We start from the raw sequence: 27779 nt of genomic DNA, 5'->3' as shown, positions 1-27779 counted from the left end.
GACCTGTTGTGTGTATGTGTGTGTGCTTAATCTACCTATCGGTCTGCGTGGAGTTCTGTCTTTTGTGAGAACATTTTACAGGAGGAGAAAAGCTCCATATGTGCTTGTGAATCCATGTGTGTAGTTGTAGTACTACAACATGCTGTAAAAGATGCTAGTTTGCATCATAAGCTCATTGCTTTAATTCTAGTGCTTTGCCCCAGAAACTGCTTGCATAACCCAAGAGATTAATGCAAAAAGAGCTATCCACTGAGGTTACGTAATGCCTTATAAAACTCTATTGGGTCTTCAGATTCATTCAGTTGCACACTTGTTTTTCCTCTGTATTTTGCTTTCTGTTTTGTGCACGCTCTAGTTTTACCATGACTGCATTCCAGCTCTCTTTGTGGTCACTTTCTTCCTTCTCTTTTCTGCTTTTACTGTCTCCAGTTGCTTTTGGTCACAGTGTCATCTCTGGCTTTCATGTGTTTCTCAACATAAGAAAATATGTCCTGACCTTGTTAAATTATTTGTGTGGCAACCTCCGAGAGCCTGAAGGTGCCAGTTCAAAGACACTGTAGTTAGAGGTGTGGGTTTCTCTTCATACCTTTAGCTAAAAACATATTTCCTCTCAGAAATATTACTTATGCATTATGCAGAGTAAAGGAGGGGTTGTTAATGTGTAGGTGGTGTCGGGAGTTGTGTTTACTACTTCTTCCTCTTGTTGTCCTGTGTTATTGTTTTTCTGTAATGTGTAGTCTTGCTCTGTTTGACTGTTTGCCTCATAAATCCTCCCGCTCTCTCTCTCTCTTTCTCTCACTGTCTCTCCATGTCTCTTCTCCCTCGATCACCCCCCATCAACTTGACTTCTTCACCTTCTGCCATCATTAAAGTGAAGCCTGTAGAGAGTCTGGAGTGAGTGACCTCAGTTCACCTCCTGCTCTCTCACAGGCTGGCTACAAACTGCCTTATTATACCTGCCCCACGCAGATAAGAATACACACACACATACAGTGCACACATGCACACACATCCTCTTTAAAAGCCTGATCTTGCTTTCTTTCCTTCACCCTGGCAATTAGGCTCTTCTCGCTTTCCTTACATTGCTGCTTTCTCTTATTTTTCATAACTTTAATACTTTTCTGTTCTTTCTGACTTTGTTGTGCAAGTGAAAAACCAAAAAAACAGCTTGTAAAGCAGCTGACTCAAAACATTATTATACACTTGGCTTAAGTGCGGGGGAGAAGCGTCTCCTATTAAAAATATCCAAGTTAGAGTTATGAAGGGAGTGTGTATCTGATCTCTCTATTCGAGAGAACCTGCTGAGGTGTGTCAAATGCCTCCCTATAAGAGAAACAGTAGCACATTAACATTAATCAGTTGTTTGTGTGTGTGTGTGTGTGTGTGTGTGTGTGTGTGTGTGTGTGTGTGTGTGTGTGTGTTGGGTATGTGAGATCGAGTGCCAGCTTGTCTCTTTGTTAAAAATTGGAGCATGCAAATGAGTAGTATGCTCAGTCTGCATCATTTTGTCTGTGTTAGCAGAAACAAACCGCAAGCAAACTCCTCTCCTCTCCCTCAGTGGGTGAAGTAACTAAGTACATCTAGTCTTATGTTGTGGAGTACTTGTACTTCACTTGGGTTTTTTCTTTTCTCCACAACATTTCAGAGGAAAATATTGTATTTCTTACTCCTCTACAATTATTTTAGACCTTTAGTTATTTTACACACAAAACATATGAATAGTTTATGAAATATGAATTTTTGTTATTTGTGAATAAACAACCCAACTGTTTATACAAGTACAAATGTGAGGATTTCAGAGATTATTTTAACAATTTAATTTTTTATTTTTTTTTAGGTATTATAAACTATTATAAACATGCATTGTGAAGGTGTCACTTTGGCCTCTGGGTATTGTGATGGCCTTTCTCACTGTCATCAGATTTTTTTAATCAGTCGATTAATGGAGAAAAATAATCATCAAATTAATCCATAATGAAAATAATCATGAGTGGCAGTCCTATACAAAATAGTTCAAAATGAGTTCCACCACCTACAACAACATTAAAATCATGCTTTTACATTAAGTCATAAGTAATAATTATGTAATGATATCATATATTAAAGTACTATAACAGGATCTGAATGTTGCCTTGTGTCCTTTCTTTCTCTTCCCGTCTCTGTCAGTCTGGCTCCCTCTTTCTTTTTCTCTCTGTTTCTTTCTCTTTCTTCCTCCAGTTGTTCCCCTCTAAGCTCAAATCAATGTGCTTGTTAGCAACTTCCCAGATTTTTACAGCATTTCATCACCCCATATCCTTACTTCTAACCCCTTATAGACACACACCACACAGCACACTAGCACACACTTGATAATGACTTCCCTTATCCCTTGTCTCAGATATGAAGAACTGAGGGAGTCGTGGCCCATGGGTGACTTTGTCTTTCGCTACTGGTGTTGCATTGACTCACATCTTCGCATGACATTACCTCTAATTGGTCTCTGTGACACAACTGGGACTCGGAAATACAAATAGGACAAGCTGCTGCTTATGCTTCTTTAGCTGATTTAGCACAATGGTGTACTTACATGAGTATGTCTGTGTATGCTGTGTACATCTAGTGTAAAAAAAAAAATGTTCAGCCCTTTAACATGGGAGCAGTTTAATAACACTACTCAAACCACATAAGTAATGATATAAATTGGTTATTGCTATGAGATATCATTTGGAAATATGGTGATATATCTTAAATACAGTATTTTTCTTACTTAAAGGCTACAGACAGTTAAAGTCACAGTAAAATAGCAGTTTCAGCGTCATTATTTTTTATTAATGTGCCATATTTCAGAGTTAATTGAACATGAGGCGTTTAGTTACGAGAGGGATTCAAATCTTCTTGTGGAAAAGTTGGACATGGCTGTGGGATACAGAGCTGTGGAGCTGTACAACATACACCTGCCTCAGCCTGTGTTGTTAGATCAGGAGGAGGAGGATGTGCGTAAATGAATAAATCCGATCAATCACATTCCTTGGAAATGTTATGTTTTTGCCTAAAACTAGTTTTGTGTCATGGGTGGGTTAGCTAGTTATTCCAAATCACATTTGATTGGATAAATGTTTGTTTTTTTTCTTTTAGAAAAAATGGTCGGTATACATTTTTTTTATATGTTTGTATTTGCACACATTATCATGGAAGGAGGTTGACTGAACATTTGACACAGCAACAGAATATCTCTGAACTTATCTGACTGTTTTGTTATAACTGGGCTTCATGATTCCTGATTTAAAATCCTCCAGTCCTAAAATCAATATTGAATCCTTAGTCTTTAATCTTTCACCTTACGGATCATTTTGACCAAACATGAAAAAAGCAAAAAGCACAGGTGTAACTAATAATATTAACAATGCTCTATTCCTTTGGAAACTTAGAAACCCCGTTTACACATATTCACTTCCTGTGTCTCGGATAGTTACCAAAGACACATTTGATTGAAACTGCTCACTCTTTAGCCTAATAAAGAGATGTAAATGCATCCATTGTATATAATCTTCAGTAACTACATCGTTAAGCAATCTGTGGAAACTAGCCTCTACAATGTCTGTCCTCTGTGATAACGGCAACTGACGTTACACTCAAATTAGCTGTCATTCTTCCTGTCACTCGAGACAGGGAAAAACGGTTCCAGCTATTTCAACAAATACAATCACACAGCAGCCACACAGAGCTGTTGTAGCATTTATCTGATCTCTGATCAGTTTGACCACTGAAATATCTGTGTGGGTGAAAGATAGGCATGAATTCGAACCTGTGAAGACGATCATGTTTGGATGTCTGTAAATGTGATTCATCCATGTGTTTGTGTGAGTTTATGGATAGTTGTTAGCCAAATTGCTGGTATTGCTAATGGTTGATTGTTGTAGCCAAACTGTTTAAGTGCATAAATTATTCCTTTATCAGTTATCATCTTCAGGTGCATTAGGTCCACCTCTGGAGTGTGCCCACCCAGATTTGCATGAAAATGAAGGAAAGTAAACCACCGAAATCTACAAAATCACAGCTGGATTTTATCCAGAAAAAGGACACATGAAAGGACATGTGTAAAGTGGCCTGATAATCCTAAAAGGCAGTCATTATCAATGTTATTATTTATACCTCTGTTTTTCTAGCTATATGTCTTATGTCTATTATATAAAAGGTCTATTGTCCCTGTGGAGAAACAACATTCTCTGAGCCATTTTGGCCCATTAAGTCATTCTGTCTAGTGTGTACAAGAAAAATAGCAACTGACCAAGAGAGAGAGGTAGAGTGGAAAGTAAAGGCAGTAAAGGCGGCCTCAGTTGTCTGACTGTGTGATGAAAGGCTAAGGGAGGTCAGTCTCTACCGGCTGCAGGGCCAAAACAGTTGGCTCTGGCTGAATAAAGTGAAGGAAAAAGAAAAGCTAGACAGACAGGTGCAGCAAGAGCATGTGTGTTAGATAAGGTGTGTGTGCTGCATGGGGTTGTGTGTGTTTCATCATCCCAGACTCAGGCGCTGAGGGCTTTTCAATCTCCTCTTACTAGGGAACGGAAGCAGGGAGGGGAGTTCTTGTGCTGAATAGACTCCAAGGCCTGGGGACACATTGAGCAGAGCTCCAGTAAAACCAACGCTATCAGCCATTCATCAACCTCCTTTCCCTCACAGAGCTTTATTTCTCACGAGAAGTTGCCTAAGGCGGACAGAAAAGGAAATAAGGAGGATGACGTTGGAGAAGTTGGAGGAAGTGTAATGTAAAGTACCAGATCCAGCTTTTCCTAAAATGCCCTGACTGACCCATCACAGCCCCCTTTTCCTCATTAAACGAGGGTTTTGTTGTTCTCATGGCGAAGTGGGAAATGCAATTTTCTTGTCACTCAAGTGAAGCGGTGGATGCACAACGTGATTTGACAATCAAACAAATTATGTGTTTGTTGAACCCAATCTTTGAAATGATTCTGGACAAAAGCATACTAATTGCAAAAAGATGTCAGCCTTTACTAAACAAAGAGGCAAAGAGAGGATGGTATCATATTGGTATGTGTGTATATCCAATATCTGCCAATTTCTTTCCAGTAATACAGGAGAAAAATGCTTTCGGTTGTTTCACAATTCACATTTTTCACAATAGGTATTTTTTCATTCCAGCTCAAAAAATCACTATATTAGCCACTATACTGGCAATCTATGAATTTTTTTCCCTCTATAAACCGGTCTTGGTTGCAAAACCCCATTGGTCGGGCTTTATTTTTAATTTAAAAATGCAAACCGACCTCAAGGTGTTAAAAAATGCTTACATTTGTGAGCATAAAAGAGGTTTGCACTACATAAATGTATGTAAAATATGAATGTTGTAGATGGTGTGTCATTATAACTGCATCAATTTGGATAGTTGATTTGATATAGGTACAGTTTTCATGCGACTGAGTTACACAGCATAAAAGGTGGTTTAAGTTACTGAAAAGAGCAAAACGTCATGGATACTGTAGGATGAGGGACTAAATTCTTTCTTGGGTTAAGGGAAATAATGAGCCCTGGCTTGAAAGATTATGAACCTCCTAATGGTTCTTAATTGGTTCTCAGAGCAATGGTGCATGACCACTACTGATAAATTAGTGTGCAGCACCTGCAGAGCAAGCACATCGTCATCAGTTTTGATGTTAGGAAAGTATGCAGTCATGCATTAAAGAAAGATATCAATAGTTACATCATCAATTATGTGCGTCGTAAAACTGAACAGTCGGTAGAAGATCACACAGTGCTCTAACATTCCGGCTTCTTATACTTGTTTTCCCCACAAATTATTTCATTTTGACTTTTAGCTGTGATTTGTTATGAATAAAACAGCTTTATCTATGTCTGAGGTTAGAGTCAACTCTGTATTCTATATCCACCCATTAGAATATTTAATTTTATCTTAAAAACCATAGTAAGTTAAATGGCATTCAAACCAGAGATACCACTTTATCATGCCTGTGCCAAGACCTGCTAAAAATGGGGTCAGAAACCTCTTATTATCCACATTTTCCTTTAGCGAAGACAGTGGTTGTTAGTTATATCAAAGCCCTTGTTATCTCCACTTTCATTGAAAAGAGAGTGCAGCTGATGTGAGCAAAGTCAAGCATAATTGGGTTTGGTATACCCACATACTCTACCTCACGAGGCGTCCTCGGATTAAGAGTTAACGCGAGAACCCAAAACATTTTGCTCAATGATGCTGTCAGCTTCTCCTCTTCCTAATAGCTTAAAAAGCGACGAGCTGTCAGAGCTGGGCTCAAACTGATGTCAGTACACGTGATATTTCTGTGCCCTCTCCATGGAGAAAATTGGGCCATTTTAGGGCAGCCAGCCTTGAAATTAGGCTCAGCGGAGAAAGGTGTTGATTTCACTAAATCTAAATAGATGGCTGTCTTTTCTCTCACCTTTACTTTTTAGTTAGATTTTCCACTTTGTCTCACTTTAGCCTTTTCCTCTCACTCTCTGGTTTGTGCTGAAAATTCTGTTTAATAACTGAGCTCAAGCAGCGAAAGGAAGTTATAGAACACAAACTGTCAGTTCTTTTTGTGGATGCCTACAGTATCAGTGCAGACAGACACTGCTCTTACAGCTTCTTTACAGCTCCATCACTGACAAACCGACATTGTGTTTCTGCTCCATTTGTCTGATGGAGAGATGTGAGCAGAGTCCATAACATCTCTGTCCTACAGACATTCCTCCACTTTTGTTTTTATTTCTCAGCAACAGTTAAAATCAATAATACAGTGGGTTTTAACCCTGCCTCTGATGTGGGCTGATGTTGAATCTGATCAGTATAATGTTTACCATGTTCACCATTTTAGTTTAACATGTTAGCACGCTATCCCATCACACAAAGTCCAGCTGAGGCTGATGGGAATGTCATTAGTTTTGCAGATATTTTGTTAAAAGATTAAAAGTCAGGGGATTACGAAAGTTAAAATCTATCATCTAGGGACCTTGAATTTCTGTCTGGGGACCATGAATGTCTTTGTAAAATGACGTTAAAATCCCTCCAATGGTTGTTGTGATATTTCAGTCTGAACCAAAGTGGTGGACCAGTCGATCCACAGACAGACCAACATTGCAAACACTAGAGCCACACCAATATAGGATGGTTAAAAAAAAAACTTGGTTAAGGTTAGGGATCAGTTGTGATGCTTTGGAACAACAGAACACTATTTCCTACTTTGCATCTAATTGACAAGATTTGTTATCCCAATGGCCAATGGGGAGCTTTGTCACTTGTAAAGTAATATTGTTATGGGGTATTAGCTGTCAGTCTGATTCAAAAATTCTCACTTTGCAACAGTGTCACTTTAACTCTGTGCCACTGTTTCTTTCCACCCCATCAGGTTTATGACTTTTGATACTTTTGCATGGCTGCCCCACAGTCATATCAGCTCTATGTGCGAACAAACAACTTGCTAATTAATACTTGTCAACTCGGAATGATAGTTACTGAAGAAAACAACACTGCAAACTTTTGGCGTGTTATTTGAGGCATGGATGAGAGGAGGGTTTATTTTCTGTCATTTGACTGCCACTGGAAAAATCTTTTCTCTAGTGCCAGTGTGGGTTTGAAAGTCTAATTTCAGGTGTGAGCTGGAACTCATTTCAGGCAGCTGAGTGCAACTTTAGAGGGTCAATGGTCTACAGCACACATCGATAAAAATTAGTTCACTTGGTGCTCTGCCCTGTCAGCTGGGTAATACTAATGAGATCACTTGAATACGACGTGTGTGTACGTGTGTGTGTGTGGTGGGATGTGGGATGGCACTTGGCATCCACACGTCCACTTGACTTTGGATGATTTCTGAGTGTTTGTTCCTACACTTTCATCCATACCCGTGTGTTCACTCCACACTTAAGCAAAAGGCATCTGCCTGCTTTATCACAGAGCAGCACTCTGCTTCTGTTTCATTCCTTCCTGAGTGCCGGTGGCAGGTTGCAAAGTGGATTTATTTGATCTGCACCATGTGTGAGAGCATTATGATATGTATATCTGCTAAAGTATCTATTTACACACGCATATCCCACCATATGTATTTTCTTACGTGTGTGTGTGTGTGTGTGTGTGTGTGTGTGTGTGTGCGCTGTGGCCTCATGTGTATCCTTCGATGTGTGTGCGTTTTCAATTCCCTCGACTTCCTCCGTCACAACCAATGCAGATTCTTATTCTTCTTGATTTAGTGGGATTAGATCAAAAGTTGCAGACGAAGGGAAAAGAGCAGAGCGCCTGACGTCTTGGGAGACAAAGCAGGAGCTGGCTTTATTTGTAAAGGGTCCGTATGCAGCATGTGTGTGTGTGTGTGTATGTGTGTGTGTGTGTGTGTAATTTTTATCTGTAAATTCACATTTTTTTTCCACATATCAAAGTCAGTCACGGGAGGTTATAGTTATATTTTCCGTCCTTATTACAGCTTTATTGTATTGCTGCTTTTCTTTCACTCTTTCTTTTCTTTTTTTTGGGGCGGGGGGGGTCCCCCTTAGTACATGGGGTGCACGCTCTACCAGGTGAGCTGTCGGGCGCCCTCTTTCTTGTTCTTTCTAACAAGCACATCTCTCAGAAATGTAATCCTCCTTCCTGAATCCCTTTTTTACTGCTTTCAGCTTCTTAATCTTTCTGTCTAACGTTATCTGTTTTCTCCTTTCCTCTTCTTCCTTACCCCCCCTTCTTCTCTCCTCTCGCTCACTCCCACTTATTTTTTCCTCTCTCTCTCTCTCTCTCTCTGGCTCTCTCTCACTGTCCTCCCCCTTGTGGCTAACTTTTCATTTCCCCTTTCACCTTGCTCGCCCATCTTACTCTCTATCTTTCTCCCCCTGCGTCTCTAATTCTCCCTCTCTGCACCAGAGCTCTTCATCTGAGAATTTTATTATCTCTGACAGGAGTGTTGAATTTTTCGTCTTCCTCATCTCTGATTCATCCCTGCCTCGGCTGATCTCTCTCTCTCTCTCTCTCTCTCTCTCTCTCTCTCTCTCTCTCTCTTCTGTATTGGTGTTTATGATGCCTTGCGGCTCCCTTATCAAGTGCACCCTGCCTTGGCTGATAACTGGGGCCCGTCAGCTGCTTCTAGCACTGCCGTGTATGTATGTGTGTTCCGGTGCATGCGAGTGCGTGTGTAAAAGATGTGTTGAATGGCATGTACGTATCTGCTGCTGTGTTTGTGTATTTGGTTGTGCGTGGGCATGTGCGTGTGTGTGTGTGTGTTTCAAGTAAGAGAAACTTTGCCAACAAGCACACAGATTGCCATCCCCTGGGTGTAATCAGAGGCGGATGTGGAAACAGATGATTACATGGATGTTTGAGTGTTTGATTGCTCTGTGTGTGTGTGTGTGTGTGTGTGTGTGTGTGTGTGTGTGTGTGTGTGTGTGTGAGAGAGAGAGAGAGAGAGAGAGAGAGAGAGAGGTTTTGGTGTGAGTGTGTGTGTGTGTGTGTGTGCCCAACTATGATTTGAATGAGCTGAGTGAATTAGGAACATGTTGATTTACAGCGGTATTTACTTTTTCAGGCAGAATTTGTTAATATTCCAGTTATCAACCACACACACACATGCCCACCTACACGCACACACAAACACACTCACATCACCGATGTAAATTCTTGACATGTAAAGTAGACTTGTCTTCCTAAAATGGGAATATTATACTGCCTCCAGCTGCCTCCAGGGTCCACACATAAGAGGATCAAGCTGCTGTTGCACAATTTTGTCATCATGTCACGGTGATAAACTTTTTAACGAAATTCAACTCTGCAAGTTTTGAGGCGGAAACTTTTTTGATGTTACCTTATGCAACACCAAGGCAATATTTTCATCACATTTAGAATATAGATTTTTATCGGTTTGACCATTTGATTTTTGTATGGTCCTGTTTTGAATAGTCAGTGAGGCTTCTAAATATGTACACATTTTGCATACCAAGTCCCTATTACTTCCAAAGTGATATCTGCAAAACAATCCCTGATGAAAGTTTACGACGTGCCGTTCTATTTCACACTGTCTTTGCTCTGTAAATGTGCTCCCTTGGCTTGACCACTCTCCTATATGGAAGTAAAAGTGGTTATCATATTATTCTTATATTTTCTTTCCTGTTCCGACTGTTTGAATTTGTCTTGCATGCACAATTCTAGAAATTAATAGATTAATCTTGATTGTCCAAGCTAAACATACAAACAAAAAATTAAGACAAGTCAAGTTGAAAATGTTTCCTTCCAATTGTTATTTTTGATCTGAAAAACTGAAGGAGTAATTTGAATGTCCCGTAAAGTCCAGGGGAGTGTTTTGATTGGCTCCGACTTGTTTGAATAATGAAAGAAAAATGTAAAAACAAAAGTGCATCTCTTTGAATGTCAAGACGTTTCCATCACATTGATGAGTAATGAAGTGATCATACTGCCAGTGCCATTTTTCTTTTTCTTTCATAATAGAAGCTGAATAAAATGTGCATAAACACAACACAGGTAATGTAATGCAAAGCTCTAGGTACCAGAATACTGTATGTTTTCAACTGTTTCTTCTTGTTATGGAGCATAATCCCAGTAAATATGAAGTGAACCAGGCCATAACAAAATCCAGATTGATCTGGATCTGATTCCAAACATGACCATCAGTCTATTTTGTCATTTTTAGAAATCATTTTTTGTATGGTAGGATACACATGAAGACATACACACAAACTTTATGCATGCTCAGTCATGGTCTCAGCTGCTTCCATCCTTTTCTTACTGCTGCCCCCATCCTGCCCTCTGTCAGCCAGGACAGTGGGGATGACATCAGCTGACAGCACTGATTGGAATGCCCTTCAACGTTTGTGTCATGCACACACACACACACACACACACACAAATCACGGACTTGAATACAGTGCAAACACATAATACTCACACACACATGCAGACAACACACAGTCAGTTATACACACCCCTATGGCCAGTATGGATCATCTGTTCTCTCAGCTGAGGGGAATCTCTTCACCTCACAGTGCCACATGGCCAGCTGTTTGGTTGGTGACACACACACACACACACAAACACACATAGGACTGGACAGAGAGAATATAACAGACCTCATACAATGAATAGCTAACAGACCAAGGAGAAGTGAGTAAGAATACGATATCTCCATTTGTTGACTACTTGACCAAGACACACACTTACACACACACACACACACACACACACACACACACACACACACACACACACACACACACTGCATATACAGTAATAGACCTATGGGCAAAATGACTGATATTAGCTCCCCGCAAGCATTGTGTGTTATTGTTCATTTTGTGCTTCTCTGCGCCTAATAACAGCCTGCTAAATTGCTCCTTAGAAGATCAATACAGTCATTTGATATTGAACAGAATAGCTATATAGCACCATGCACAGGAAAACACAACTAGTACCACCCACACACAAATTACAAACACATACATACATACAACATTTCACTGGAATTCTATTGATTGTTCATATACTGAATGAGCAAAGAGTTCAGTGCAGGATTTAATATACTGTGTCCTGAATATTAAGACTGTTTCATCCGGTTGAAATTATAAGCGTGATATGAACAAGAATATTTTCTTTTATCTGTCTATTGATCACAAGATGGAAATGTGAAAAAAATAAAATAAAACATAATAAAAGTATCAAATTCATGTTCCACACCTTACTTCACATAATATGCTGTTAAATTACAAAATTCTTTCAAGTATTAATTCGGACAAAACCATTTTTTTCTTTTGTAAAAAAAATTATACAATATCAGAAATAATGTTCAAATATCATCTGACTCTACACATGTTACATATGGAGGTCTGAGGTTTAGCACAGACTAAGAATCACAGCTGAAAACGAACAGTTCCCATCAGAGTGGTTTCCTTGAATGAATGATTAATGACTGCAGTGAAATAAGCGCTTTTTCCATGTCTTACAGATGTCCTTGAATTTCCAGTTTTGCCAGTTTTTGTCCTGTCAACAGTGGACTTTGCCCTGTTGAAAATGTTTCATGAGCACTGGACCATGCCATGTTATTTTCATATTGCGGTACGCTGTAAACAAATGCATTCGCAACACTACTTTTCTGCAAGACTGTTGGTTTACCATATGAACAGTGATTGATTTAACAGGCTGTACAGATTCTGAATACTCTTTACGGTAAATTGATATAAGTAAACATTGGGCCTCATGCAAGAAGCGACATACAAACAAATGTTCTCTTATTTTTGTTTGCATCCATGATTTGTTCTTATTTTGTTATTACCTTATCTTATCTTTGCTCTTCTCGTAGCTAAGAGAAACATTTTACAAATGGTTGAGAGCACTGTAACCAGGATAAGAAAAAAAATCTTGTTTTCGCTGCCACAAATTGTTGTCTGTGTAGTTTGTCTAACACAAAGAAACACACATTTTTAATTTGAACATAAAAAAGGCAAGGAAGTTTGGTGCATCTGGAGTTGACTTTTATTTTTTCGGAACAGAAAATTAAGAGAAATTTAATAGAATGTTGCTGCAAGAACCCCATTGATTCTCACTTGTGTATTCACTCACACAAGTGTGTGTGTGTGTGTGTGTGTGTGTGTGTGTGTGTGTGTGTGTGTGTGAGTGTGAGTGAATGTGTTCATTCTCAGGGCTTGTTGACTACATGCCAACCAGGAGACAAGAGAACCTTGGGTAATTGGACTCCAGTGTGGCCCCTGCATGGCACTGGAATTGTGTCTGGGATGGCTGCCATCCTAAGTGTGTATGTGTGTGTGTGTGTGTGTGTGTGTGTGTGTGTGTGTGAGTGTGTGTGTGTGTGTGTGTGTGTGTGTGTGTGTGTTACTGATGTCTATTTTGAAGCTCTGAATAGGGTTTTTCCTGCATGTCCATGCATATACAGTAATGTGTTGATATGTATAATGTTGGATATGTTTTAAAAGTTGAGCCACAACAACCCAACTGGATTTAAAGGTATATGTTCTGATTCTATATTGGGTTATCTGTAATTTGTATCTGATTTGTTAACTGACTTTGTATTTTGTTTTTCTATATTTAATATTCAATCGGAATTATCAATAAAGCATTTTTAAGGTAAACATTTGCAAACAACATCTAATTTTTCCAAAAGCCACAAACAATTTCAAATGAAACCCTCAAAATCCCTTTTAAATTGTGCCACCATCTGGATATGTGGGAAACAGGTGCATCAAACGTGAGCCAAACTGCAACTCTAGTTTTGACGTTATATTTCAATGTTAACAATCTGGAGGCTTTGATAGGACTGAATATCAAACCATGGCTTTGGAAGGCATTGTGATCATCTTTAAAATGTTTTTCAATCAATTATATATTCTGTTTTACAAAATGCAGACATAAATCAGTACCACAGTCAATTCCACTTCATAACATCAGTATAAATCAAATGTATTAACCTAATACTTTCTACCTTATCATAAAAAACTTAATGTTTTTGTATGATTGTAACAAGCCTGACATTGTATGTTTCTAACACAGGGACAGTGTGTCCTATTAGCAGTACATCCAAATTTAGTTAAAAGCCATTGAATTGACCTATTCAAGGCATGAGCAGGTGTTAATATTGTACCAACCTCTGTCAAAGGGTGAATTTAATGGACAGCTGGTTCAGTTTTGTAAAGAATATGCCACCCAGAGGTCAGGTATTTCGAGGTGGTTTCATCAGCAAAATTGTCCTTTGGTGTTCTTTAACAAAAGAGAGAAAGAAAATGAGACAATTTAAAAAATAAACAAATCCTTTTCTCTCTTGGCCGATATGCTATGGCTGAATAGCTGCCAAAAGAGAAGGATTAGAGGGAAAGAATGAGAGAAATGGGCTGCTGATGGAAAATGAAGAACCGAGGAGCTGATTATATTCTGTCGTGCTGCTGTTTTCTCAGCTGTTGGTACATTACAGTCTGTGTTTTTCTTTCTTTGTTTTTTTTATTTTCTGTCTGTCTTTATTTTATTCTTTTGAATCCCAATCACCATTATGGCCTTCCCCCTTTCTCACTGGCCTCCTCTCTCTGTTATGACAGACAGACATATGGGTAGACTGATAGACATCTGCAGGCAAACAAAGGAAAGCGTGAGCTCCAGCGCTGCGTAATGAAAATGGATTGTACATATTGTGTTATGCTTCCTCAGTGAATAACCAGCGATGGTATGATAGCGTTCAGCGTGAATTACAGCTTTTTCTGGCTTGAATGGAACATTGTGTGTGTGCGTGCGTGCGTGCGTGCGTGCGTGCGTGCGTGCGTGCGTGCGTGTGTGCGTGTGTGTGTGTGTGTGTGTGTGTGTGTCCTCGATTGGGGGTGTGATATAAAGCATTGATGAGGATATATGAATTTAATTTAGTATGAGAAATGAATGTAGCCTGATTTAGGCTTTTTTGGCATGAACAAACTGACTGTCAATGTAACATTGTCAATAGTGGCCAAGTGGCTGGACTGTGACCAGTTTTTAAAGAGTATTTAATTAAGACAGAATATTATGTGAACGTTCAATACAAGGACAGATATGTACTTTGGGAATTGAGACAGGCTGTGAGCTACAGCAGTTGTTTGAGCTAATTCTGTTAGAACGACTTTATCACCCTTTCTGCCCTAATCTGTTTGATTCATTTTTGTTCATTATCTCAATTTTGTAAAATGAATAAAAGCAAATTTCAAGACTGCATGAGCAGAAAACATTATAGTAAACAAATTTCTGTTAAATCAGAAATCCTAATAGTTGGAACATATCCACTTTTTCAAAAATAAAAACACACTTTTTATTGAAAACGTTGCTACAGTAAGAAACAAAGCATGTGCAGATTATTATCATTTCAGGGGTACTGACAGTGGAAACCACAGTGTGCCACTGAGGCTGCTCTGAGCCTTCTCTAAATGTCACACTTCCCAACCTTTCAGTCCAAAGTCAGGAGGTTTTCACAGGAGGGGAGGAGTAAGGAGGATTTTTAGAAATTAGGTGAATGCGTAAATGTGACTGTTCAGTTATGGAAGAAAAGTTTAGAGGATATGCAAACTGTGTCAGTATGAAAGAGTATGCTTGAGGTTAAACTGGGAGGGTTAGCAAGTATACAGTGTGTTCAACAAACATGGTCACACCAAAGTCTGCCAGGCCTCCTCCAAGATGTTCCTTCCTTATCCTCCACTCGTTCCTCCCTCTAATGCACGTATCCTCAGAGTAGTCCTCCTCATTTCCACACCACAGACAGCTAATCTTTGACATTCTACTTTAAGAGAAGAGAATAGCACATATATATTTGAGACATACATGTATGCATACTTGACAAAGCTGACCTGACTCACAGTTTACTTTTACATAATCTTTTAAATAATCTGAGGCTATGAAGAGAGACTCACACAGTACAGTGTGACCCTCTCAGTATGCTACATGCAAACCCTCATAGTGAGATCTCATAAGCATCTGTGTAAGTGTTTTGTCCAAACCCTTATAGGAAAAGAGTTAATTAATGCAATAAGTGTCAACTGGTGGCCAGCACTGAGTTTTATGTTGACTACAGTGGGGCAGTTTGCCAAATTCTTGAGTTTTTAACACTTAACAAGTCTAAATAATGCTGTAAGAGCTTGCTTTTCATCTCTGAAATGTGATTGGTTCTCATTGTATATGCCTCTTTAACTATGAGAGTTCTCCATTATCTATAAAGATGGTGGTAGACATTGTATTGCTAATGGAAACTAATGAGGGGAACCACACTCCAAGCAGAGTGCACACTTGAAATCCCATCATGCTACTCCATAATGTGTTACAGGGCTTCAAACCGCAGATAGCGGCCAGTTTCTAAAATGTTTGGATGCAGGCAACATCACAGTTGTAATTTTAAACACTGAAGGATTACATTGCCCGCTACTGGGTTGAAATGTAAGAGATGGGGACTTGTAAAACAACTAAATTGGATCATTTTAGTTGTGCCTTGGGTAGGTGGAAATTTCAACAATAGCTGAAACCTCTTGGTACATAAAATAATATCATAATACACAGGATATTTGAGTTTAAATAAATGTAGAATTTATTTTGTTTTGGTTCTTATACAAATAGAGAAGTGTGCCCGGATAACTAATATATGAATAGACCTACTATTTGCTTCTACTTGATCCGGAAAATTCATTCTTTACAGTACACTGGACAAAAACGTCCTCTACCCATACACATTTAGAAACCACAAGCAGTTGTGGGTTAATAGTAGTACCACATTCTCATTTATCAAACTCTTTTATCCGTGTGTTTTCCCTGCTGTCTGGTGGTGGTTAGCAGCTGCCAGCAGAGCTCCTGTAAGTGCTCCTTGCAACACTATCAAATGACCCTTTGAATAAGCACTGCAGCCAAACAGACTCCAATGTAAAACTCGCATAGCGAGATGATATTCACCGGGGGTACAAATTGCATTACAGTCTCCATTAGCCTTTGGCCTCATCTGTCACAGAAATAAGAGCTAAGTAAGCGCTAGCAGACCACTCACAGGTCAGATATCCAATAGCAGGTCTGTCGGCACGGTAACAGAGAGGCCCTCAGTCGATCGATGAGTAGAAACTGAGTCAAACAAGGATGTGGAACTGGATGCAGTACATCACATACTTAGGAATAATATCTCTTCTCTCTTTAGGTTTGAATGTGTGTGTGTGTGTGTGTGTGTGTGTGTGTGTGTGTGTGTGTGTGTGTGTGTGTGTGTGTGTGTGTGTGTGTGTGTGTGTGTTTGTGTCTTGAAGGTTTTCTTGTAATCAAAGTAGACTTTTGGGAAGTGGTATCAAAAGAAAGAAAGGAAACATTTGGATCTTACATGACACACACACACAACCTCAATACATCAGATTCTCTCTCTCTCTCTCTCTCTCTCTCCTCTCCTCTCTCTCGCTCTCTCCCTCCCTCCATCCATTGACCATCTGTTGTTGTTGCTGTTGATGTTGCTGCTGTAAGGTATAACAGCCAGGTCATTACACATTCAGCTCTTTTCATCCTGTTTGTTTGAATTATGTTTTGCCAAAGGACTCCCCGGGTGCCCCCTGGCTTGACTTTGATTGAACTCAGCATTACCCATACGATGCTATCTGATCAACAAACACACTTTCAGTCAAAACACAATTTTAGTTTTAATAGTTTTTTTTTTTTTTTGTTTCACTCCAGGGAATTAGATTTTTAACTTTGATATGAGAAACTCTCTCCCAGTGCAAGGGGAGATGTAAACAGTGAGGGGCATTTCATTATTTCAGATCAATTTGTTGGGTTACTTTGTCATGCAGTCATTTTGGCACACAGTCCAAGAAGTTCCCTCGACTGTGACTACTACAGTTTTTGTTGAAATTCCTCTTCATGCTATACTCCAGCTCTGGCCTCATACTGCCATCTATACAGTCTATTTCTCTCACTGGTGTGCTCAGCAGGCGGTTTGAGCGTAAAAGCTCCAGGGTTAGGGGCTTTGATTTCTTCAAAGGGCATGCATTTAAAAAATGGATGCGTGTTTTAAAGTGTCATGATTCTTTCTATTAAAAACAACAAAAACAAAACTTTTCCATATTTTGTACTAAGATTCCACTGTGTTGATGTCTGCACTTCTCAGAGATCATCTGTCAATCCAAAAGTTTTTTCTGCTGATGAAGTTTGGTTTCTGTAGTTGAACCCTTTCTCTATTCAGCAATCACTCATGCAAACATGATGGGAATGTTTTATTCAGCACTCCTTGTTTAGATAATTCCAGCTGACATCAAGTAAGATTTGAAGACATTTAAGACCTAAAATTTAATAGTTGCCTTTCATGTTTTGCTGGCAAAATTGTCTCGACCGCCTGAAAATCACTATATGACCAGATTAAGAGTCTACAGCAACCTTGGCAGCTCTGTGAGTCCCTGCATGCTAACATGCTCACAATGATACATGCTGTAAAGCAAATACAATATTTAGTATGTTCAGCATCTTAGTTTAACATGTTAGCATGCTACCTAAAAACAAAATAAAGCTGAGACTGGTGGGAATGTCATTAGTTTTGCAGGTATGTGGTCTAAAGTATTAGATAAATTAAATGTTTGACCAGATGATGACTACTTAGTGATCTGTTATTACAATTCATCCTGAGGGGAGTATGATTGCCAGAAACAATTTTCATGACAATCTATCCAATAGTTAGAAAACCCTTCAGCTTTACACAACAGTATACTATTAAGCAACAGTACATATTTTTCAAAGCAACAAAGGGTTATAATTGCACGTGCAACAGAAAGGCTCATTAACAGGTTGTTATTGTCCATAACAATGCAGTGAAACGAGAATATATCCCTCTCTACAAACCTTCAAACTTCAGAGAAATTACCTATACATGTACCTGATTATTACACAGCGGCAGTAATTAATGACGGATGTGGATTGGGCTTCCACTGATGCTAATTAGCTGCTGTATGTGGTTGAACTGAACTCAGGGTTCTGGCTGAAAGATGACCAGAGATGGAGCATAGACAGGTATCAGCTGACTCATGTCCTCTTTGGTTGTTGTGATTTAGGGACTCTTGAAAACTCAATACTGTTATATTATGTGAATGCACAGTAGAAAACCTTGTCATTTCACCAAAGACATTAATAGAGGACTCTTACACATTTTCATAATAAACGGATGAATAAAAACAAAACAAAGGTGGTATATATTTCCTCATGTTGGAATATAACAGAAAAGCCTTTTAAAACTCTTAATTCAAACATATATATAAAGTGACACCCTGAGCACCCCCATTTCACATGTGCATGAATGCATGTGACTCCCAGCTAACCCTGCTGTATGTACACCTTCTCTTGACCCTACCTTTCTGTAACAAAAACAGAATCTTTTTGTCAAAGTTAATAATAGATGCTTGGATGCTCAGGTGGCTCGGCCCGCTGAAGTGCAGTCTGTGAGCTAGAAGAGAAGATTAACTCCAAAAATCTGTCATGTTGCTTGTCTAAACTCTGTTTTATTTGTGTGTGTTGCAGGTTCCTCGGTGTGCCCCCGGGCAGAGGCAGTTGCCCGCTGACTGGCCCGTTGCCCTTTGACCTCATCTACACCGACTACCATGGCCTGCAGCAGATGAAGCAACACATGGGACTCTCACTCAAGAAACACAAGTTAGTGGATGTGCAGTGTGGTTGTGTGTGTGGCTCATATTTTTCCCTGTCTGTGCTGCTTAACTGGCGTATATTTTTATGTGTGTGGTCTGTCTGTGGGGGTGTTTGTGTGTCAGCAATTTTCCAGGCAGACACGTAGGTTTATTGGCTGTTCATGGATTAATTATTGCTCGTAATAAGGTGTACATCTCACTGCCCAGATGTCTGACAGTAACCCTTTCAGCTTGTTAAATTCACACTCTTTTTCTGTCAGACGCTCATTCACACACACATATACATACGCTGTCTCCTTCTAACCGTTCATCCACATTCAGTCAAAGACCTCAAAATGCACAACATGTCAAACACATGACACTGCTTAATGTGATGTATTGGAACAACTTCACAACACACACACAGACTGACACTGAACCATTTCTCTGCACAGCAAGAATAAGATAAATATCACATGTAGTACAAGATTGGAGGCATATGAGATATTGACAGCTCGACACACACACACACACACACACACACACACACACACACACACACACACACACACGTACACAAAACATCAGGACATGTGTTGCACCAATTTCCAATCAAACCCTGTCTCTGCAGCTTATTATTGCTGTTATTTTATTGCACTCAGAGGCTCACTGTCAACAGGAGGGTGGTGATTAAGCACAGAAAGAAGAAGAGACAGGAAGACAGGGAAGAAAACAGAAGACATCTGCCTCATGAGAAAGAAGGAAGATTAGTGAGACGTTAAAAAGAAACAGGCGGAGAGGGGTTTTTTATGCTGTTACAAAAGTGTGCTTAATGGCTTTTGGCATTGCTACAAAGATGGAACAACTTGGAAACTAGGCCATGACAGCCATGAGACCAAGGAAACAAAACAGTAAAGTCATACCCAAAACAAGAATTTAAGTGCCACGGTGCATTTGAAGAAAAGAAAATCAGCTGCACAACCCTGCAGAGCACAGCAATACAAGCCCATTTTATCTTCAGAGGCCTTCCGCGTTGTTGCCTCAGAAATACATACAATTTAAAGTCCAGCTTGAGCGTTGTCCTCTTCAGCCCCTTAAAAACAGCTTGCAGCCACCCCCCTCTGTTCCTCTCTCATATTTCCTGGTCCAGTAAATTGGCATCCTTGTCTACCCCCTCTATGTGATGGCAGCAGTTGACATTTTGCTTTCCTTGTTCTTGCTCCCGGCGTACAGAAGCAACAATGAAAGATAAAAGAGGAGAAGGCATATGTAAGTCGGAGGCCAAATGAAGTGAAACAAAGAGAGGAAAGAGCAAGAGATAAAACAGTGAACAGTGTGTGGAGAGATGGCAACAAAGGAGAAAAGAGAATAGAGAAAGAGAGATATCACAAAAACAGAGGAGTGGAGTCAACCTGACACCACATATAAAGGGTTGCTCCATGTATTTTTAAAATCCAATTATGAGAGAGAGAGAGAGAGAGAGAAAGAAATGCATTGCAGGCGGGCTGGGGAACTATTTTCCCAGCACACAACCTGTTTTGTTTGTCTTTCTTTTTCTCACTATTTCTCTCTCTCTCTGTATCTCTCTCTCTCTCACACACACACACACACACACACACACACACACACACACACACACACACACACACACATACACACAGTTCCACCTAGACAAGATGCCACTCAGCCAGCTGTCTGCACCTAATTGCTTGCTGAGGTCAGCAGTTTTCTGCTCGGTCATTACCGTGTGGCATCTTGATTTCTGCTTTCCCTAACAGAATGTGACTGTTAGTATTTGTAACAGACGGCCCTTTGTTCGCCCCGGAAGCTCGCGCCGAAGGAATTATCTGATTGTTTCACCAATACAGATATGAGGAACATCTACCCTCACTTTTCATGAGAGGATGCGCCTCAGTGATTTCAAAGATATTAGGAAGAATGCCCAGAATATGCAGTTCTTTCTGGGATGAGGTGCGTATTTATTAACACACTACAAGCTTTAAAAAAAAACGCTTACATTTACAGTCAGGTATATATTGTGTAACATACACCAATCATTTGTATTGATTTAATGTAAAGCAAGAAACTACTTATTTTTCTAGTATCAGGCAACCCCTTCCTCCATGTATCTAACAATTCCGAGGTTTAGGGCAGGTCAATGACATACCTATGCACCTCTCTCTCTCTCTCTCTCTCTCTCTCTCTCTCTCTCTTTCTCTCTCCCCCTTCTTCTCGCTTCATCAGGTTAGACCAGTCTAGTTGAGCCCTGTGTGCTGAAAGGCATCATTAATCAAGTGCTCTGAGCTTTGGGGCCCTTCAGCTCCCTTTAATTACTTTTGTTTTATGTTCCAACCGACATCCACGTTCATTTATTATGCCTGGACAACAACTGCTGTCCTGTCGGGTGTGTTGTTTTGTTTGTGTGTTTGCATGTGTGTGTGTGTGTGTGTGTGTGTGTGTGTGTGTGTGTGTGTGTGTGCGCGCGAGGGTGTATCAGTCCATGGGCGCTGCTGTTAAAGATGCTGATAGCCAATAGGAGATAGTCTTAAATCACACCCACTCATCTGATAATAGGACTAGCATATTGATTTCCTCTGCATGCTGAATTTACTGCTCTGATAGAGAGAGATCGGGGTAGATATCAAAGGGAAGGCCTGCAAAAAAACAAAAAAACAAAAACCTTACACAAGATGAGCTAGAGTAGCTGTACTTCCCTGGAGCCTGCTGACTCTTTGGAGAGACATCAGTAACAATTTAGCTTTATTTTAGCTAGCAAAAGAGCACGATTCATAGATGTATCAGGAGCTGGTTGTTTGTTTTGATCATAGTAGAGTTGTCATCTTGGCCAAACTCACTTTAATTCATTAAGAATACTTCTCCATAGTTACTGTTGTCTTATGGGTGCCCAGTGCAACATTAAATGACTGTTTTATGCTGCAAGGGGAATTATTTCAAAAATCCAAATGTTTCTTCTAATTTCAAAGAGTAATCTGGCTTTTTTTTTTCAGTTGGGGGCACAGTCTTTAGGCCCCTTGACAACACTTAAACAGCGTTTCTGACATGATTATTATCTATAATCCCTGGCATGTTCTTTGGCCTCTTTCCAGCTCTGTACCCTTGTATCTTTCAGTGGTTTTTTTCCCCCCAACTGCTTACAAGAGCAATGAAAACATTTAAAAAGCCACCCCGGTTTGAATTTCACAGCAAAACTAAGACATACTTTCGGTGTAGCATAGGGAGTAAGCCGCAGCATCTGCTAAAGAAATGATGAATAGATAGATTGTACACATCACTGCTCTTTGAAAGAACCAACCGGCCAACACATCTGTATCCTCTTGATAGTCTCTGGACTTCAAGCACAGACTGAGTTGGCTAAATAAAAAATACCCTTTAGACTGTTACATTTTATTCAGGCAATTAGCAAACTGAAAACAGTCAAAAAGATTTGTATTTGGAATGGAGGTATGTTTTTGTGTGTGTGTCTGCAGCATTGAGAATCTGAGGGGTGTGGTGGACCCCAGTACTTCCTTAACTGCAAGTTATCTGATGCCTACATCTAATGAATTATAGCATTAGTTAAAATAAATCTTTATTTGTCACATGAATCATTTGTCAATGTGTTCCTGAGAATATATTCGAGGACTGTTCGCATCTGTTCATTTTAAAACAGTGATGCCCAATGGGGAAACTTGACTGACTGTTGTTGTAACTTCATCACTCACTCAGTAACTCAGGTAAAGACTTTTACATTTATAACTGTTGATTCTAATGTGACAGAAATCTCTGTACAGCTGCCTCCTTCATCTTGCTGACATTCAGGAGCCGGACAAAGGATGAAATGATGCTTTACAGTCAGTGGCTCATTCATTAGCAGCATGGCTACCAACTGATCAATAACAATCATATTCATTCAGGTGTACTGCACCTGTCACTATTACTCTGCTGACTCATGCTCAAATACAACGCTGTGTCATGCTGCAAAGCCCCCCACCGCCCCAACCTCCTCCTGATGTGCTATGTTCTTTGTACTGTGAATTAAACTAAGACTTAATCTTTGTGTATGTTTATTAAAGTGTGGATTAGCTCTCTCTGCAGAATCCTCTTTGGTGCTGGTATTCTTTGAGCGCTCCCATAAAGAGCAGAGCCTCTCCCCCAAATGTTCAATTCCCTGACGTATCTGAAATGGTAATATTGTTAAGAACACGATCATTTATGTATTCATCTTCTTCTTAAAGTGTTTTCTAAGATGTTAAGGGTGCTGATTACATCTGTGACACAGCAGCAGATTTAACAACATTTTTAAGACCTTTCAGCAAAGCAGATTCTATAGCAGGTACGTTGTTTACCCAGTGGTCTGCTGTCATATTACAAACCATATATTTGGCAGGTCGGAGCAATATGATAACAAAACAGTTTTAAAATTAGTTTAGAGTGTCTTCTTAATACTCCCCATAGCCGAAGCTGAAACTGTGGGTGACCACACACCACCCTGCCATATTCCCCTCAACCCTGAGGACTGGTGAGCCATGCAGAGCAGCCGTTTAACCCAGATTAGCCCCATACTCTGATCTCCCGATAGATATTCAGCTCAGCTACTCCTTCGCTTATCCCCTCTTCTTCCTCTCCTTCTTTTTTCCAACCCTTTGGGACCTCTTATCTGCGGGCAGAAACATTTTCACCATTTCAGAGCTGGCGATATGTGATAGTGCCGGTTGGAGAGATGGAGGAAGGGAGACAGGGCAGAGACAAGTGAAACTAACATTTCTTATTAATAATTCATTGTCAGCTTTCTGTGACTCTTACAAATAGACACACAACATTTTCCGCAGGATCTCATCCTTAGTGCCTCAAAATAAGGCAGCACAGATAAGTGCACGTTTTTTGACTCCCTCTTGCAGATAAGCCTGTTTTTATAAGCTCCTTTCCAAGATGTATCACAGCCGTCGATGACAGAAATATCTGAGAAGTGTCAAGCGAGATTGCGGTGTCACCTTGTCTCTAACAAGACTGGAATGCCCTGAGAGGAATATTCTTGTTTTTTCTGCATTAAAGCTCCTGAAAATATATAAACAATAACCCAAAGACCCCAAAACCCTGTCTTTTAAGTTCGGCACATGCCTGAATACGAAGCTAAATGCTGCTCCGAGAAATCAAATTGTGAACATTAAAAGTTAGAGAGCCAGCAATCATGGGTGACACACAAGACTGGCAATACATTAGTTCTAGCATCACTAGTTCAACAAAGAAAAGGAAATTAAAGCTAAAACACTCAGCGTTGTTAAGTGCCTCAAGTGTAGAAAACATGACACCTGACTCAAGTGCAGCCATAACACAGGAATGTAAGAATAGATATTTTAAAGCTGTCAGCTTATAAGAATCTAATTGTCACTCACCATATGCACCGATGTCCAACAAGTATGCAGTAAGATATTCATCATCGAACAGACAGGGAAAGCAATTTCTTCACTGTGAGCAGCTTCAATAGACCATAAAAACAGAATAACTGTAAGACATATTTGAGTAGGGACGCTATGATGTGAAACACATGTCATGTGACAGCCAATGGCCTTTGTAGGACAGTTTTTTGTAGCCTTGCTAGCCATGCTAATTATAATAATTATAATTATAATAATAATTATTATTAACTAATCAGTGGAGGGACATCCTTAAAAGTTTAAAATAGTGCAGTATTACTCTGTATCTAATAATGGAGCCACAATCTGAAGTATGTAGTTAGATGAAGAATCATTTCATAATAAAATCCAATACATCATACCAGTGTACAAATGTAATAACAGTCCCTCACATGTACAATCACTATTGCTCTACCTACCTCTAATTACATGTTTATTACCAAACAGATAAATTAACAATTAAATTCACATCTTTATTTGTTGAAAGCAACAACTTCATGGTCCATTATTGCAGTTTCTGAACAATAATTGCAGGATATATTGGAAATCACTAACTAAACTACAAGAAGGCATGCAAGGGAAAGGATAATGCTCTGAATGTCACTTCTACAATATATAACAATGTTAGCATGTGGAAATAGATACCTTTGTACAGCTTCAAGGCCAGTGGTGTGCCATGAAACAGTGACTTTTTTTGAATGTTATGTCACTCTTTTCTCTCTCTCACACTCACACACACACACACACACACACACACACACACACAGTTATCTGCCAGAAAAGAGTAGAGCGGAGGAAGTGGACTCTGCCACCTTTAGCTCTTGTTAATCCCCCTGAGCTCACAGACTGGCCAGATTGAACACACTCACTGATAGAGACAAGGACATAGTAAGCTTTCTGCGTGTGTATGTTTGAGAGCACATACATACAACACTTTAGTGCTGTGCAACTAAGCATTCACCTGTAAATCATATCAGTGCCCTATCTCAACTCCAACCTCTAAATCTCAAAGTGATTTTTTTTATTCCTGTCAAACTTGCAGGAAAAACTGCTGGTTGCTGGTGTTATTTTTTTATTTATGTATTTACTTTTGACAATCCTGCAGATATTATTTGTGTGGTTTTCTGCCATTAAGCCTCTTAAGCTGGAAAAAGAACGATTTATACCACACAGGGCCAGATTTTTTTATTTAACTTCAGTACAAGACAGATTTGTGTTGCGCCTTGCATTCAGTTTGTGCTCTTAATCTGTGTAAACCTGGCGTGTAATTTAGTCAGCACCTGGGACGACCCTCCGTTTTTATCCTGCAAATGAGGCAGAGCTCAGATTTGTCAGATTTTTCAAGCTCAGATCAGAAATGATAATATTGTGATGCAGAATCAAGAAAATGTCTAATTTTCCAGAAATTTTCCAGCACCTCAGAAAATGTGTTTGTTACTCAGAGAGTTATTAGTGTTGCATTTTAAATGTTTAATGCTTATGGTTTTGACAAGGGGTTTAAAACAAAGTGTTCCTGATGTTTGGGAGACACATTTTAAAGTGGTTGTTCTGTGTCTTTACAGATGTCACATCCGAGTGATTGACACGTTTGGGACAGAGCCAGCTTACAATCATGAGGAGTATGCAACGCTGCACGGCTACCGGACCAACTGGGGCTACTGGAACCTCAACGCCCGGCAGTATATGACCATGTTCCGTAAGAACACAAAACACTTCTCTAATTAGTTTTCATCTTCTGTAACACACTTGTATGTATACTGGCAGTACCCATGGTTTGCTCAATTGATAATATTGATTTACACTTTACATTATAAATAATGCACAATCTTTTATTTTTTTTTACAAATCCTCATATCTTTTAACACGTGAAACAATCTATCAACTTCAAAACATGAAAGTTAAAACTTTCAACTGTCAGACACACACAGATCTGTCATCAGGTTTTGACAGTCATTCTAAAAATGATAAAAATGACTCCAATTCTATGTTTTCACTTTCTTTGACAGGTGTGGCTGCTTGTTCACATTAATTTGGAGTAATGTGTCTAATGCAGCTATTTTCAGCACCATCACAGATTCTAGCATCCCTTCAAGTTGTTCTTTTTTTCCTTTCTTTTTTTCTTTCTGTTTCAAGCTACACGTTATGTCTGATCTGATCCAAGCCCTTGTTGCTGTCTGTCTCCTGACTGAAACATTGACTACTATTCTCTTTTCAACTGTGTGATGCCCTTTCAGCAACTGTACAGTTGGCACTCAACAGCAGGATCGTCGTAACATCAATATGTGGCCTACTGTAGACATGTTTCACACTGTCCTTAGCTATTATGACTGACTCAACCTTTATCAACTGCTTCATATAACAGCAGCCGCCATTTATTACTTTATTCAATATATGAAAATGTTTACTGCAAGGAACTGTGAGGCTGGAGTAAATAATTGCTTTGGAAAAGTAATTCCACAAGGAAAATAGTTATAACCATAACTTGGAAAACCATTTCAGCACACCTTACTACTGCCAAAAACATCTTGCATAACCAACAGCAGCTGGCTTTATGACAGTCACTATTTATAATACTTAAAGAGCCAATTATCACTCTAACTTAGCCATTGAACTGAAGCAAACAGGGATGTAGTGCTCTTTTTCTGTCTTTCCTGTCTGTCTCTCACTCACAATGAAACTTTCTCTCTTTGTGTTTTGTTCTCTTTCTCTTAACTACCATCCTGCCTTTACGTGCTACTCTCACACACACACACACACACATTCAGCTCACACACCAGACAATTCGTTCATGGGCTTTGTTTCGGAGGAGTTGAATGAGACTGAGAAGCGGAGCATCCAGCAGAACAAAGTGAACAACATGGCTGTAGTGTATGGGAAAGAGGCCAGCATGTGGAAGGTACAGACAAACAACTCACTGTCCAATGTTTTCATGCACAAAATAAAGACATTTTTAATAGTATAAAGAAGAAACACAAATGTACAAATGTATAATCATGTGGACACGCACGTATGTTCATGCACACATTCTTGCATGTTTTACACCTGCATGCATACACATACAAAATATCACACATTCTTGGAAAGGTCTGGCTGTACTGTTACTCTGTTAAATTAAAATACGCTGCAGTCTCTCTGAATTAGACGTGCAGACTCTCCCAGACACACAACACCCCCCACAATATACTGCAGTGTTAACAGAAAAATCCAATGACAGCATTTGCACCCCCCGCTGTTTGCGCCATCACAGCTCAGCTTCATGTGTCTCTATATACACAATTG

At 39.6% G+C, this 27779-nt stretch overlaps 1 protein-coding gene across 1 annotated transcript in view; it reads left to right on the top strand.

The window, feature by feature from the left end:
• The window catches only part of LOC127354336 (alpha-1,6-mannosylglycoprotein 6-beta-N-acetylglucosaminyltransferase B-like), a 113893-nt gene that overhangs the window by 71099 nt on the left and 15015 nt on the right, over window positions 1-27779 (top strand). Inside the window, exons 9-11 of the mRNA XM_051384206.1 lie at window positions 18983-19114; window positions 26063-26196; window positions 27266-27396. Of these exons, the coding sequence (XP_051240166.1) occupies window positions 18983-19114; window positions 26063-26196; window positions 27266-27396 (397 nt within the window). The remainder of the gene's footprint in view (window positions 1-18982; window positions 19115-26062; window positions 26197-27265; window positions 27397-27779) is intronic.

This window comes from Dicentrarchus labrax, unplaced genomic scaffold (assembly GCF_905237075.1).
Source record: "Dicentrarchus labrax unplaced genomic scaffold, dlabrax2021, whole genome shotgun sequence".
NCBI lineage: Eukaryota > Metazoa > Chordata > Actinopteri > Moronidae > Dicentrarchus > Dicentrarchus labrax.
This window is presented reverse-complemented; position numbering and strand designations above follow the sequence as displayed.